This window comes from Phyllostomus discolor, chromosome 13, assembly GCF_004126475.2.
Source record: "Phyllostomus discolor isolate MPI-MPIP mPhyDis1 chromosome 13, mPhyDis1.pri.v3, whole genome shotgun sequence".
In the NCBI taxonomy this organism is placed as follows: Eukaryota; Metazoa; Chordata; class Mammalia; order Chiroptera; family Phyllostomidae; genus Phyllostomus; species Phyllostomus discolor.
Genome location: NC_040915.2, coordinates 13,743,613 through 13,759,605, shown reverse-complemented (window position 1 = coordinate 13,759,605; position 15,993 = coordinate 13,743,613). Strand labels below are relative to the sequence as shown.

At 41.0% G+C, this 15,993-nt stretch overlaps 1 protein-coding gene across 2 annotated transcripts; it reads right to left on the bottom strand.

The window, feature by feature from the left end:
- Window positions 1-3,932: 3,932 nt before the first annotated feature.
- Window positions 3,933-14,100, bottom strand: PCDHB6 (protocadherin beta 6). Of its 2 annotated transcripts, XM_028528631.2 has the most exons (2): window positions 11,612-14,100; window positions 3,933-6,737 (listed from the first exon to the last, which is right to left on the bottom strand). In XM_028528631.2, the coding sequence occupies exons 1-2, from the start codon at window positions 11,972-11,974 to the stop codon at window positions 4,713-4,715; spliced, it is 2,388 nt and encodes a 795-aa protein (XP_028384432.2). In that variant the 5' UTR covers window positions 11,975-14,100; the 3' UTR covers window positions 3,933-4,712. The 2 variants fall into 2 exon arrangements, with proteins under 2 accessions (XP_028384432.2, XP_028384433.1); XM_028528632.2 differs by lacking the exon at window positions 3,933-6,737 and having other exon boundaries at window positions 8,304-14,100.
- Window positions 14,101-15,993: the final 1,893 nt, after the last annotated feature.

Genomic DNA, 15,993 nt, shown 5'->3' with positions numbered 1-15,993 from the left:
GGCATGTGCCCTCACTGGGAATCGAACAGGCAACCCTTTGGTTTGCAGGCTGGCACTCAATCCACTGAGTCACATTGGCCTCTTGCCTTTAGTGTCTGTCATCTATTTCTATTTCCTTTTATGAACTTTTAAAAATTCCAGGTCTGGAAATATTAAAACTTGATTTTACAGACTCCTTTGAATGACTATTCTGGATATAAATTAGGGTTCACCAATGAGATGCCTGCAGTGAGCCTTAGAAGTCAGGCAAAGATAATAAAATAACAGACTAAAATTCATTCATTAATTTACTCAACACTCATCCATCTGTATTTACTTCAATACATATTTTTTCTAGATGCAATAGAAAAAAGCCCTCTCTGTAAAAAGATCATAGTTTAGTGGAGAAAGAAGATCATTGATTTGTCTGGGCAGAGTACCCAATGGGTGGAACATTAGATTAAATAAATTCAAAGAAAAAATAGTCAAATATATCACTGAAACAATAGCAAAATTTAATCCTCATTAAAAGTACCTTAGGCAGAGCTTCTCATTTCTGAAACTGATGGTATAAATAATTCAGATGACCTTTTTGTGGACGACAATAACTTTAAAAAGATCAAGAGCTAAAAACATAGTAGAAAACAATGAAAATAGCCCAATTTTGATAAAAGTCGGTAATACAGGGTAAACAGTATGTCAGGACAAGAAAATTTTTTATGCCCTCAGAGCATTTGAAAATATTTTCCCTTGGGCTTTGACTGGAAGTTCTATGGGATTAAAGAAATACAAGTCAAAACTCAGGGCTGACCAAAAGTGTGGCATATTATAGAAAGACCCTTCCAATTTTAAAGGACTCTACAGGAATATATCCACAGTATAAACACAGTATAACACCAACAAATCTAAACCTGACCCCTCCTTCTAACTCCAGGGAATTATATAGAAAAATCTCTGGTGTTAAGTAGAGCAGAAGAAAATTAAAGAAACGATACCTGGGAAATTGTACCTACTGATTGGTCCTCATGTGTGTTTGTATTTTGACTATTTATAAATTGAATTGCAAGGAATCTCAAGCCATGAATTTGGTTTGTTTTGGTCCCCTACTGATAGTGTTTCTGGAATGCTGGCTGGAACTAATGAAAATCTGTTTTTGAAAGATGGAACATACAATGTTTTTTTTTGAGGACACACTACAAATAAAAATGTAAGGATAGTCAAACATGTAAGCCACACAAAGAAACAAAGACAGCATGAATGAGGATCAGAAACAATGCAGAAGAAACTGACCCACACAAACTTCACATATTGGAGGTATCAGCCAGATTTAAAAATCAGTTATACTTACTAGATATAAATAATAAATGACATACTTGAAAATATCTGCATAGAACAGATTGAAATGGTACACTGGATTCCAGGGAAAAAAATGAAACAAAGTTATCAAAATCAAGGCATAACCTGAAAAAGATAATGAAGTTCAAAGATAGAAAATAAGTCACCTACAGGTAAGGAAAATAGGCTTCAGACTTGCCCTCATCAACCTTCAATACTAGAATACAATGGAAATATTTTACCAGGTGCTGAAGGAAAGATATTGTGGCTCAATAATTTTATATCTAGCCAAGATGTTGCTCAAATACAAAGATAACAATGCAGCAAAGAGAAAAGAATTAATAAAATATGCCTTTAGCACTCATGAGTGCTTATTGTAAAAAACTACTTAAAGGATGAAATTTAGCCAACTTATAGAAGAATATAATCATGATGGAAGAACTAATGTAATATTTTATGTCAACAAATCTCTAAAGAAAAGAAATTTGACTGAAGAATTTTATACCCAGCTAAACTGTACTTGTCAAGTATATGAGAATTCAATACAGCACATATAGATTCGTCTTTAAAGCACTATAACTAATGAAATTCAACAAACAAAAGGTTGAAAAAATATACGTGGTTGAGGTCTGGGGAAGCTGGGATAAAATGACAGTAAAGAATGCATTTCATTCCAGTCTGAGCATACCAGTTTATCTCAATTCCCTCCTGAAACATCATCTAAGCAATAGAGAGCAAAGATATAAAATAAATGGACCTATACAGACAAAAAGAGTGGGAGAAGAGTAAATAAACATCAGGGAGACAAGTCAAAAAATGCCTTCAAAATACTAGCAGTGAATAACCCTGGCTGGTGTGATTCAGTGGATTGAGTGCCAGCCTGAGAACCAAAGGGTCGCCAGTTTGATTCCCAGTTAGGACACATTGAAGGCCAGGTCCCCAGTGGGGGATGCACAGTAGGCAACCACATGTTGATGTTTCTCTCCTTTTTCTCTCTCCCTTCCCTCTCTAAAAATAAGTAAAATCTTAAAAAACAAAATACTAGCAGCAAATAATTCCTCACTTAAAATTCCATATCAAAGAAAATAAAAATTTGATTTTATAAAATGAAATCAAACTTAGGAGAAAGACAAAAGAAATTCCCAGAATGTCGGCTAAAGCAAGTTCCAAACTGCCAGCTATGCAATTGATCTACAGATCAAATAGTATACAATTGAGCAGGAGTCTGAATAGTTCCAGGATGAATCCAAGGAGAAAATAATGGAATTGAGAGATTTCTTGATGAGTTTAATGGTACAATGAGGAGTTTAGACTTAGAAAGTACAAGGATATGTTAAAAATATGTAAGTAAAAAAAGTAAAGTGAAATGAGGCAGTTATTTACTTGAGGTAAAGAAAAATAAAATTTTAGTACATCATGAGATTCAGGGGTAAGCGATATTTATATAGTCATAATTATATAAACTATTAAAACAGAATTTTTAATGATATTGTTTTGAGAGAGGATGGGGTAGAGGAAATGTGTGTGTGTGTGTGTGTGTGTGTGTGTGTTCATGTGAATGCCCCTTAAGAAAATAAATAAGTGGACCATATCTAAAATTAAAATTTGCAAAAAAGCATTTATAAGCATATTATTTTAAAATATATAAGTAAATATCATGAAAAAGTTATTACCTCTACAGACTTGAATAAAATTGAAAGATTTGTAGCATTGTATGACAAATTTTTAAAGTATAAAGTATCTAAACAACTATGGGAATTATCCTTTTAATGTGCATTGTAAATGTTATAAACACAATAAGGTAACTGTGTGCAACAAAAAGTGTAAAGTGAAGTGAGAAGAAGAGGGTGAAAGTGTAAAAAGAAAGTGTAAGGCAGTTAGGTTCTGTTAATACAATAATTTTGTTTTTAACTTTGTAGGGATTATTTATTTAAGCTTAAACAAGTTCTATAGTCTCATATTATTTTGTCATTATATTCAAGTAAAATCTGATTGTCTTAATTATGAAACTAGTTATTTATTATAGGTCCATTTTACAACATTATTTCCATCTATTAACTTATTCTTATTTGAAGTCATAGAAATATTTTTAAAATAATGTTGACTTAATATTAATGATAACTATTTCTGAGTGCTAGAATAATGAAGTTAATTTGCTTTCTTTTTCTTGTTGAATATGTTTCAACCATATGAATATATATTAATAGAATAAGAATCATCATTTACATACTCAAAACCACTTATGAAAAAATCATAAGTCTATCAATATTTTTCCTTCTTTTCTATTAGCAGGAATTGTATCCTTTAAAATTATAGCAGGTGGTCTAATTAAATGCTATCAATTTTGAAAGAAAATACTCAACTTATAATACATCCAGCTGAAATATTAGTTCTCCTGAGGAAATATAACAGTGTTTTTTTTTAAGATTTTATTTATTTTTAGAGAGAGGGGAAGAGAGGAAGAAAAAGAGAAACATTGATGTGTGAGAGATACATCAATTGTATGCTTCTCACACACTCCCAGCCAGGCACCTGGCCTGCAACCCAAACATTCGTCCTGACCAGGAATTGAACAGACAACCTTTTGGTTCGTAGGTGGGCACTCAGTCCACTGAGCCACACCAGCCAGGGCATGAAAGTATTTTTAAAACAACTACAAGAATGCAGTAATTTACAAGGCAACAAAATTTTTGCATAAATGAAAATTATTTTTAAAACTGAAAGCCATCATTTACAATGGACTCATGCTGATGGTAATTATAAAGCACTACTTAATCATAACAAGCACTCTTAATCATAACAAGATATCAATGAACAAGCTCAAATATCAGGAATCTGAAACTTCCAAACATCTTACTTTCAAAGCTGGAGAAACATGATTGTTCTGCTATTATATGAACATGCAAAATATGAGGGAACAAAACAACAATAAAACACCTAGAGACTCAGAATGTGAAATACTCCAACCAATTGGCACAACTATAAATATGGCAATAATTATGAGTGTGTGGCCATGTAAGCTCTTTCTGTGAATGAAAAGGGATTAGGAAATAATACATTAGTGAATATTGTCACTTGTCCTGTCTTGTTAAGAGAAAATTTCCAATTGAATTCAAATTAATTTTTAGAGTTTTCCTTGGTTACCCTACGAACCCCTCCACCCATAAAGTTGGGACCCTTGGTTTGAGGAATTTGAACTCGCTGGTCCCTAAGCATCCTTTCAGATACACCTCAAACTGGTAGTGCAGAGGCAGGGTCCTCATGCCCACGCCGCTGAAATTCAAAAGGGAAATCCAGGCTATCCTTGAAGGCGGGATTTTTGTCCATGATGCTCCCAAACTCTGTATCTGGGAAAAATTAGAGATGTTACAAAACAAGACTGCATCTTCATGAGATTTCTAGTTGAATACCAAGTTATTCCGGAAGCTGGCACTTTCCTCCATTTCCTCTCTAGTGCCCTGGGGAGGGAGGCAGGGGACAACTGGATTCAAGAATTTGAACTCTTTTGACCCGGAGCCTCCGGTCAGGCATATCTCGTACTGGTAGCTCTGGGACAAGGTCCCAGTACCGCTGACGTCCACCAGGTGGCCCGGAAAGTGGCCCTCAGGCACCGAGCAGCCACCCACCAAGCCTGCCCTGCCCCTCCTGCACAGCCGCACCGCGATGAACGCCAGCACCGAGAACAGGAAGAGCGACGACACCGACGCCAATGCGATGACCAGGTAGACCGTGAGCGGGTCTGTCTGGGCCTCGGCGGCCGCCACTTCGGGCAGCGGCAGGTAGGGCTGCGAGAAGCCGTCCACCAGCAGCACGTGCAGCGTGACGCTGACTGACAGCGGAGGCTCGCCATTGTCCTTGACCAGCAGCAGCAGCCTGTGCTTGGCCGCGTCGCGCTCGCTCAGCAGCCGCGCGGTGCGCACCTCGCCATTGTGCGCCCACACGCTGAACAGCCCGGGCTCTGTGGCCTTGAGCAGCTGGTAAGACAGCCAGGCGTTCTGGCCCGAGTCGCTGTCCACCGCCACCACCTTGCTCACCAGGTAGCCAGGCTCGGCCGCCCTGGGCACCAGCTCGGTGCAGGGCGCAGAGCCGTTCTGCAGCGGGTACAGCACGAAGGGCGCATTGTCATTGGCGTCCAGCACCTGCACACGCACCAGCGCCTGGCTGCTCAGCGCCGGGGACCCGCGGTCTGTGGCGCCCACCAGGAACTCGAATGCCTGCAGGGCCTCGAAATCCAGCGCCCTCAGGGCGAACAGGTGTCCGTTGTCAGCGTTGATGGACACCAGGGAGTCCAGGGGCAGGCTGGGGTCCTGGGGCTGCAGCAGGGAGTAGGCGACCTGGGCGTTGGCTCCCGCGTCTCTGTCTGTAGCGCTGACGCTGCCTATGTGCAGGGCGGGGCTGTTGTTCTCTGGGATGAAGAGGGTGTAGGAGGTTTGGGTGAAGGCAGGGGCATTGTCGTTGACGTCGGAGACCAGCACGGTTATGTGGTGCTCTGTTTTCAGTCTGGGAGTCCCCATGTCTGTGACAGTGATGGTGATGTTGTACTCGGCCTGGTGCTCTCTGTCCAAAGCTCCTTCTGTTACCAAGGTGTAGAAATTTTCTAAGGTAAGTTTCAGAAGGAAAGGGAGATGGTCTTGGATGAAACACATCATTTTGCCATTGTCTCCGGAGTCTGGGTCTGAAATTTCGAAAACGGCTACCACAGTATCAGGGGTGTTTTCTGGGATCTCACTGGTAAGTAATGAGGTGGTCAGTTCTGGGGCGTTGTCATTTACATCCATCACTTCTATGGCTACCGTGCATTTTCCTGAAAGTCCTCCTCCATCTGAGGCCTCAATTTCCATACTGTAAGACTGAATTTCCTCAAAGTCCAACATTCTTTTTAATCGAATTTCTCCCGTGCCCGAGTTTATTTCAAACACCTGAATGCCTTGATTTGAGGATTGGAAAAATGAGTAGGAGACCTCTCCGTGGGTCCCAGCATCTAAATCTCTAGCGGAGACAGTGACGACAAGAGAGCCTATGGGGCTGTTCTCTGAGACCTGCACCTTATAGAGCGGCTGATCAAATTCAGGGGCATTGTCATTTATGTCCAGGACTACAATGAGGACACAGGAAGTCCCAGTCCTGGGTGGTGACCCCCCATCCAGCGCCGTGAGGGTTAACCTGAGCTCTGGCTGCTCCTCACGGTCCAGCACTTTGTCCAGCACCAGCTCAGGGTGTTTTCTGCCATCGCTGTGATTGCGAGTGATAAGGTGGAAATGGGCATTGGTGCTAATTGTGTAGTTCTGAACTGTGTTGCTGCCCACGTCTAAATCCTCAGCTATTTTCAAAGGAAATTCAGTCCCTGGATGACTACTTTCCGGGATTTTCAGGAGGATTTCCTGTTCTAAGAATTCTGGGGCATGGTCATTTACATCTCGGAGCTGCAGTTCACCTTGAATAAACTGCAGTGGGTTTTTCAGTAACACCTGGAAATGCAGTATACACGGATCCGTGTCACCACACAGCTGTTCCCGGTCCAATTTTTCTTTTAGGAGCAAATTCCCACTCTTCTGCTCGAGCTGCAAATGCTGTTTGTTCCCTTTGGAAAGAATCCGGGCGCCGCGCGTGGCCAGCTCTCCTAAGCCTAGCCCCAGATCCTTTGCTAGGTTGGCCACAAAAGAGCCGCTGTCCCTCTCTTCTAGAACAGAGTATTTAAGGGTCGCACCGCCCGCCTCCCACAACAGTAATAGAATAATAATGGCGGTCACTTGCCTTTTCCCGGGCGCTTTGAGTAGCGGCATCTCCATCCTTCCTCCAGGTCCAAAAGTTCCAGTACTAAAGCACAAAATCATTGCTTTGTAGCGAACTCTGCTATCTTAGGTCGATACTCTTGAGTTATTTCTTAACATAGACTGGCATGCGGGTGGCGATGGCTGCCTCTTTGAACCGTATTATCTCCAGTGGTGTAAAATGTTTCCTTTGCCAGCTGCCGGAGACTGCTCCGCTTTCTGTAGTCTCAGAATCGCGGAGACAGCTTTTACTCTCTTATCCTGCAGCGCCACCAAGCGTTCTGTTTTACAACTTCAGGTAGTTTTCATTTCCAAGCACAATTTAATAGCTAAAACGCTTCGAATGCCTTTTTGGGTCGGAGAATGTTATAAACTCCTTTCCTCCTCACCTATTATGCAGTCTTGTTCAGGTATCTAACAAGAGCTGTGAGAGCACAGTGATGCCTATTTATCTACACTCATCTTCTTTATAAAGGTACACGTTCAGTATACAAAATTCGGCTGGAGACAAATCCATTGGGTCATTCAATAAGCATTTCTCTGTGCAGAAAATTTTGTAGTTTCTGGAGATAAAACGGTAAACACAAAAATTCCTACTCTTGAGAAGCATTCTCTTACAAAAATACTAATTTGTTCTATTGTGTTAGAAGTGTTGAATTTTTAAATCCAATTTTTACTCCCAAATTAAAATGTGTCTGTAACACCTGAAAAAAAAATGTGGTGTGGCAGTCTCTGGGCTACATAGCTTTTGAGATTTTTTTCTTCATAAATTCATTGTGTGTATGGCCCAGTAAAGTTGACAGGAAATGGCCACTTGTTTTATTAGAAGTCAATAAAAGCTCAGAATTCAGCCAATGTCTTTCAACAAACATGAAGAAGGCACTAACGTCAATGAAGTCAAATGTGTACTTTCCAGGGAAGGGTTTTGACCTGTCAGCTTTGGATAAGGGCCTGTCCAAGCACGCATCTTCTGAGACAATAGAGACAGGGTTATTGGAAACCACGACTGCCTCCCCCAAAGCCATGTGAGGTGGGGTGAGAGTGTCAGAGGGAACAGTATCCCCCGAGGAAGAACGCTGCTCCAAGGAGAGCATGAAGGCATGAGAATACGAAACAGCAAGTGTTCCCCACATGCTTCAAACCAACCCGTCATCATCAGAGACAAGTGACACAGCAGCTCACCTATTTGGGTACAAACCACAGCCAAATACAACTCAGTTAAGCTCACTTCCATTTTAATTAAGGATAAAAATACAATATTCACTCACTTTTCACTTTAGGATAAACTGCCTAATATTGATGGGAAATTGAAAAGATGAATTTTTTTCATAAAAGACTACAAATACAGCCAAATATGGTTAAATTGACTACAAAGACTACATAAAAGACTACAAATAAAACCAAATATGGTTAAATTGTAAAAAGTAAATGATTTTATGGTTAATAAAGATAAATGATGTATACACAGTGCTAGGAGGGAAAATATGACATTATGTACCCAATAACCTGGCACTAATAACTCACTTAGGTCTTGGCAGGCATCGCATGTATATTAGTAAAAGCTAAGAGGCTAGGAATAGGAGTTTGCAAAATATAATTTGAATTTTACTTAACAATACTTTTGAACTTTCAAATCATTGGACAAAGACAAGGAGGAAAAATGTACTCTTGAGCATTTTACATTCTGTAATAGAGCTTTGGGTACTGGAAGGTATTTCCAATTTAGAGGAAAAGCAAAAGAATGATACTTAATAATTTCACTTTTGACAAGGGTACTAGAGTGTAAAGAGAATATTAACATTTCTGCATCACTTGAAAATTATTTTTTAATTCACTATAGGAATGTTAACACTTATCAAATGTTTATTAAGCATTTATAATTGGACTAGTGTTTTAAAAAATCATATTCTTACATGAAGCTCACAAACTACAATTTAATGTGTTTACAGTTTTTAAAGTCTATATTCACAGAAAATATGTGTTTACAATTAGTTACTGAAATACACATAAATATGAATGGCTATCTTAGCATTCAGCCATCGTTAGAACTCATCTTTATTTTATCACATTGTAGGAGTTACCCCCAAATGAGCAGTGTACCCCCTACACTGGCAAATTAAATAATATGAAACACATTTAAAGCTTTTTCCTACATGGTAGTAGTAACTACAGTAGTCGCCAATAGTTAGAAAGGCAGTCATACTTAAGAATTTTGGAATATAACTTTTGTAAAAAGATATGACTGAACTTCAAAAATTTTTAATTATTCAAATTAATTTTTACTTTTTATTCAGATTGTCAAATAAAACTGAATGAATAATTTAAAGCTACTAAACATAATATAGGGAAAATATTGTGCATATGCAACATTTGAATTTCTTTTAATATCACCCTAAGGAACAGTAGTAAATTAATCAAGAAAGACACCATCAATAACATGTAATGTAAAGTTATAAGAGATTTCCATATTTATTAAGTAAGGTTTAGTGGAACAATCCAATACTTAACTGAATAGGAGGCTATTCCGAAAGGTGGGGTTTTCCTTCAATTCCCTCCCAAGTCCCTTGAGAAGGGAAGCTGGGGAGAATCGGCTTCAGGAACTTGAACTCGCTGGCCTCTGAACCTCCCGTCAGGCACACCTCATACTGGTAGCTCTGAGACAGGGTTCCGGTGCCCCGAACGTCCACCAGGTGGCTTGGAAACTGGGCCTCAGGCACCGAGCAGCCACCCACCAAACCAGACCTGCTCCTCCTGCACAGCCGCACTGCGATGAACGCCAGCACCGAGAACAAAAAGAGCGACGACACCGACGCCAGCGCGATGACCAGGTAGACCGTGAGTGGGTCAGTCTGGGCCGCGACGGCCGCCACTTCGGGCAGAGGCAGGTAGGGCTGCGAGAAGCCATCCACCAGCAGCACGTGCAGCGTGACGCTGGCTGACAGAGGAGGCTCGCCATTGTCCTTGACCAGCAGCAGCAGCCTGTGCTTGGCCGCGTCGCGCTCGCTCAGCAGCCGCGCAGTGCGCACCTCGCCATTGTGCGCCCACACGCTGAACAGCCCGGGCTCTGTGGCCTTGAGCAGCTGGTAAGACAGCCAGGCGTTCTGGCCCGAGTCGCTGTCCACCGCCACCACCTTGCTCACCACGTAGCCAGGCTCGGCCGCCCTGGGCACCAGCTCGGTGCAGGGCGCAGAGCCGTTCTGCAGCGGGTACAGCACGAAGGGCGCGTTGTCATTGGCGTCCAGCACCTGCACGCGCACCAGCGCCTGGCTGCTCAGGGCCGGGGACCCGCGGTCTGTGGCGCCCACCAGGAACTCAAATGCCTGCAGGGCCTCGAAATCCAGCGCCCTCAGGGCGAACAGGTGTCCGTTGTCAGCGTTGATGGACACCAGGGAGTCCAGGGGCAGGCTGGGGTCCTGGGGCGACAGCAGGGAGTAGGTGACCTGGGCGTTGGTGCCCGCGTCTCTGTCTGTGGCGCTGACGCTGCCTATGTGCAGGGCGGGGCTGTTGTTCTCTGGGATGAAGAGGGTGTAGGAGGTTTGGGTGAAGGCTGGGGCGTTGTCGTTGACATCGGAGACCAGCACGGTTATGTTGTGCTCTGTTTTCAGTCTGGGAGTCCCCATGTCTGTGACAGTGATGGTGATGTTGTACTCGGCCTGGCGCTCTCTGTCCAGCGCTCCTTGTGTTACCAAAGTGTAGAAATTCTCCACTGACGGTCTTAGAAGAAAGGGGATGTTGTCATCTATAGAGCAAACAACCTGCTGGTTATGTCCAGAATCTGCATCTGATACACTGAAAACCGCCACTATCGTCTCGGGCTGGTTTTCAGGGATGGGGCTGCTGAGGGACGACATGGTCAGTTCAGGGGCGTTATCATTCACGTCCAGAACCTTGATGATTACAGAGCATTTTCCTGATCGTCCCCCACCATCTGTGGCATCAACATCCACATGATAAGATGTAAATTTCTCAAAATCCAACATCTTTCTCAGTCGAATTTCTCCTGTGATTGCGTTTATTTCAAAGGGTTGATTAACATCATCGGCCTGAAATAGAGCATACGATACTTCTCCAAAGGATCCTGCATCTAAATCTCTCGCTGAGACGGTGATAACCAGAGAGCCAAGGGAGTTGTTTTCAGGGACTTGTGCCTCATAGAGCTCCTTAGCAAACTCGGGGGCGTTGTCATTAATGTCCAAGACCCGGATCTGAATCTCTGCGGTCCCTGACCGGGGCGGAGACCCACCGTCCAACGCGGTGAGGGTTAGCCTGAACTCCGCCTGCCCCTCGCGGTCCAGCGCTTTGTCCAGTACCAGCTCTGGGAACTTTCTGCCGTCGCTGCGATTGCGGGTGAGAACGTGGAAGTGAGAATTGGAGCTGATTGCATAGCTCTGAAGGCTGTTGCTACCCACGTCTAAATCCTGCGCCATTTTCAAAGGAAATATCTTTCCTGGCGTAGTAATTTCTGATATTTGTAGTAGCATTTCTCTAGCCGGGAACTCCGGGGCATGGTCATTTATGTCTCTGACTCGCAAGACCGCCTGGAAAAACTGCAAGGGATTTTCCAGCAACACCTGGAAGGGGAGCAGACACGGCTCAGTGGAGCCGCACAGCTCCTCCCGGTCCAGTTTTTCATTTAGCAGCAAATCATATGTCTGTGGGTCAAGCTGCAAACGCTGTCTGTTCCCCTTGAAAACAAGCCGGGCTCCCCGAGCAGCCAGCTCTCCGGTCCTGAGTCCCAGGTCCTTTGTCAAATTAGCCACAAACGTGCCAACTTCTGTCTCCTCCAATACAGAATACTGAATCGATTCTGAACCCACCTCCCACAAAACCATCAACATAATGAAAACCGTCACTTGCCTTTTGTTGCGAGGTGCGTTTGTTCGCGCCATCTCTATTGTTATGTCTGATCCGGGGGAAAATCCTTTTTAATTCCCAGTCACCAGGTCCACCGTCGACCCTCCAAAATATCTTTGCTAAAGACTTTCTAATTCTCTTTTTAAAAACTCGTCTGGCGGTGACTGCCTTCGCAAACACATTTATTTTGGCTTTAGCTTAAATGTATTTTGCCCCCCTTGGGTTTCTCGGTGAAAGGGCGTCCTCCGAATCCGCAGAGCTTGGATTTACTCTCTTAGCCTGCAGTGCCACCACGCGTTCAAATCAATAACTTCAAGAGATGTTTGCAGGTCAATACCATTTCCAAAACTTGAGCATTATAAAGACTTTTCAGTCCAGTCAGTGTTTCTCGCACTGGAGTGTGGGAACCGCTTGCATAAAGGATTACCTGGGAGTTTGGAGTTCCCCCCCGTAAAGTCAATTCTGGGCTGGTCTCCTGATCTTGAATCAAATCTCTGGTGGTGCTAATGGAAATCTGCACTTCAGTTTACCTCCTTAAGTGATTTTCATGCACACCAACATTTAATTAAGAATTACACTCTCAGGAAATGTAAACTTCCTGTAACCAACTTTATTTTACTCTTTAGCAGTGCAATTTATCGCTGATGAGCAGTGTAATTTGTGAAGCCATGAAGTACTCTATTTATTCATCCCAACAAACGATACAAAAGTAAAAGTGGGTTAGCAACACTGGTGGTAAAATAAACAATCATGTCTCTAAGTTACATGACTTACAAAATGGCATGAACAATAGATTGAATTTTTTTATGGTGACATCTGCACAATCAAGAAAACAATTAGACTATTAGGAGGAAAACTGAGGCCAAGGAATACTTATCATAGAAACATCTTATCAAATTAAATGATTTAAAAGAGGAGCTAGAAACAGTCAAGTTTCTGACATAAGTAAGCATTTTAGGGTTCCACTTCATTTTTATTTGGGTAGAATTTTGTCATGATTTTATTAGACTTGTTCAACTTACTGTAACTTTTAACATCAAATTCCCCTTCTATGTTAATTAATCAAGATCAAATAGATTACCCTGTTGTAAGAATGTAACAGAATGCAGAAAATGAACATTCAAGACTCACTTCTACCACCCTCTCACAACAAGGGTGATTTGAGGTCCTATGATTATGACAAAATAAGGTCATGGGAAAGGTGAATTACATTTGAGTGGATACCAGGGAATTCAATAATAATTTATCATGGCTATATCCATTTCTAACTCACCAGTTTCTGCTCAAATATGCAGGAAACTGTATGTCTAAATATCCCAAAAATACATTAAATAGGTTAGTGTATATATAAGAACACAAAACACCAAATAGAATTAATTTCAGATTGTTAAGAGGTGAAATCAATTGAGTTCAAGCAAAATCCACTTCAGGTAAGAGCTCAAATGATGGGAGATTAAAAATCAGGATTTCTTTGGAAATATTTCAACACCAGGTAAAATAAATAAAGCTAAGTAAAACTAATTGTGTAGTTGAAATGCACCTCTACCTACCTAGAAGAATAAAAATAAGATCGCTGTGACCAGCTTCCATGGTTCACTTGACAATGTTACTGAGAATAGACTTTCTCAAAGATATCAATAACAAACTGATTAAGTAAGCCAACAACCATAAACATCTTAGATAGGTTTAATTTGGTCTCTGAAACAAAGCTATTTCCAGCTCAATCGTAAATGCTTCCTTCTTTCAGTGGACATTCCCACTCCAGCTTAACGGCATCCCTGGCATCCAGAATCTTTTGCTCACTCTGCCTGCAGCAGCACCAGGTATCCTCAACACAGCATACCGAATTATTTTTTTTCATTTTAAAGAAAATTTTATGAGTAATACAGTATGTGTAAAACTCAATTTAGATCACTGAAATGCCTTTGAAAATGTTGGTTGTTATGGCAGAAAGAAATAAGATACTATTTAATGTACCCTTGAAAGGTATCAGCTGGGTATGTGAAGAAACTGTCTTTTTATGGAAAGTGGATACATTGGATTCCCTCAGGAGAATGCTTCTTGGTTTTATCCTTTTCTGCCTTGATTTGATTTGCAAGAGTAGAAGTGAATTGACTTTGTTTTTAAAATTTTAAAAAAGATTTGGTTTATTTATTTTTAGAGAGAGGGGAGGGAAGGAGAAAGAAAGGTAGAGAAACATCACCATGTGTTTGCCTCTCACGTGCCCCCTACTGAGGACCTGGCGGGCAACCCAGGCATGTGCCGGACTGAGAATGGAACCAGTGACCATTTGGTTCATAGGCTGGCACTCAATCCACTGAGCCACACCAGCCAGGTCCAACTTTGTTTTCATAAACATTATTTAACAAGGAATAATTATTTAAAATTTTAATCAAGAAAACAGTTCAACATATAACAAGGTAAACATCATAATCTTCCATCTACATATCACCCAGCTTCACAACATTCTGTTTTTTTTTTTCAGTTTTACATTTCCCTCCACTCTCAGCCTCAACTCATGTTTACTTTTGCATAATTCTTTTCCTCAGGTAACACTTACACAAATTGAAATGCACTAACCTTAACAGTAGCATTTTTAAAAAATGGATCCATCCATGTAACCCACACCTCTTCCAAGATATAGAACATTTTCAGCATTCACTGGGAATCATATTTTCCAGCTTACTTTTAATAATTAGGTGGCAAAACTTGGTTTCTTTTGGACACAATGTGGGGAGACAAACAGTGTTAAAAAAGCACCGTCCCTCATGCTCTTTATGTTCACATATGCTAATGCAAAGTGACAAATTAATCTCAACATTAATTCAGCTGGATTATTACCAGTGAGTTAAACTTAATTTTATTTAGCTTATAATTATTAAATAGCTGATCCAACTGACTTCCATTTTTATGCTATACATGTTTTTTTCATTTCATTCATTAAGCATTTAAAAACTCTTGAAGTGTATTTAAAGTGAAAGGTGAAGACTAACTTTCAAGGATGAGTTGAATGTCTTTAAAATTTTTCAAAATTTCATTATATGCAGAGAAAACAATAATTCAGGCAAAATAGAGAGATATATCACTTAAAGAAACCTTGCAATGGGAGATATGCTGCAGAAAAATTTGAAAACATTAAGGATGGGAGGCTGAACACATCTGAAATCTGAAAGAGTTGGGAAGAAAGGCTTGTCAGTCTTGCTGGATGTTTGTCAGTATTGTTGATTTCCCCCCAAAGAATCAGCGTATTTTATTTTATTGGTCTTCATTATTATTTTTGAATGCCATTGATTTCCTCTATAATTTTTATTATGTCCTTCTTCCTGCTTGCTGTGGGTTTACTTTCCTCTTCCTTTTCTACATTCTTTTCTTTTAAAGATTTTATTCACTTATTTTTAGAGAGGGAAGGGAGGGAGAAAGAGAGAGAAACATCAATGTGCAGCCACTGGGGGCCGTGGCCTGCAACCCAGGCATGTGCCCTGACTGGGAATCGAACCTGCGACACTATGGTTCACAGCCTGTGCTCAATCCACTGAGTTACACCAGCCAGGCCTTTTCTACATTCTTGAGGTGGGAGCTGAGAGGACTGAGTCTTATTCTCTTTTACAATGTATGCATTTAGCCCTGGCTGGTGTGGCTCAGTGGACTGAGTACTGGCCTATGTACCAAAAGATTGCTGAATAAAATCTTCTTAAAAAATGGTTTCAGTTTGTGTAGAGAAGTAGCAGAAAATAGTGAGATAATTATATGTGAAGAAGGGATGAAAGGTTTGTGTTCTAGATACTAAACAATAATAGCAGGACATTAATTATTTGAAGTTTATGAAAATGTTTAAATGTTATGAAAATAAAAGTTTAAAAGTGTTTTCCAATGAAGCAAAATGAAAAACAGATAATACCAAGTGTTGACAAGAATGTGGAGGACCTGGTACATCCAAACACTGCTGATAACTGTGTAAATTGGTACAAGTACATTGGAAAACTATTTTAAAATAACTACTTAAAGTAAACATCTACTTACTAAATAAGTGGCAATTTTACCCCTAGGAATATAC

What these genes read in the sequence shown, in the direction of transcription:
- PCDHB6 (XM_028528631.2), bottom strand. Translation starts at nt 11,974, where the DNA reads ATGGCGCGAACAAACGCACCTCGCAACAAAAGGCAAGTGACGGTTTTC. An exon ending in TTTTCCAGGCGGTCTTGCGA is followed by an intron (nt 6,738 to 11,611) that starts GTCAGAGACATA and finishes GGTGAACTGCAG; the next exon opens with CTCCGAGATGTAAATGACCA.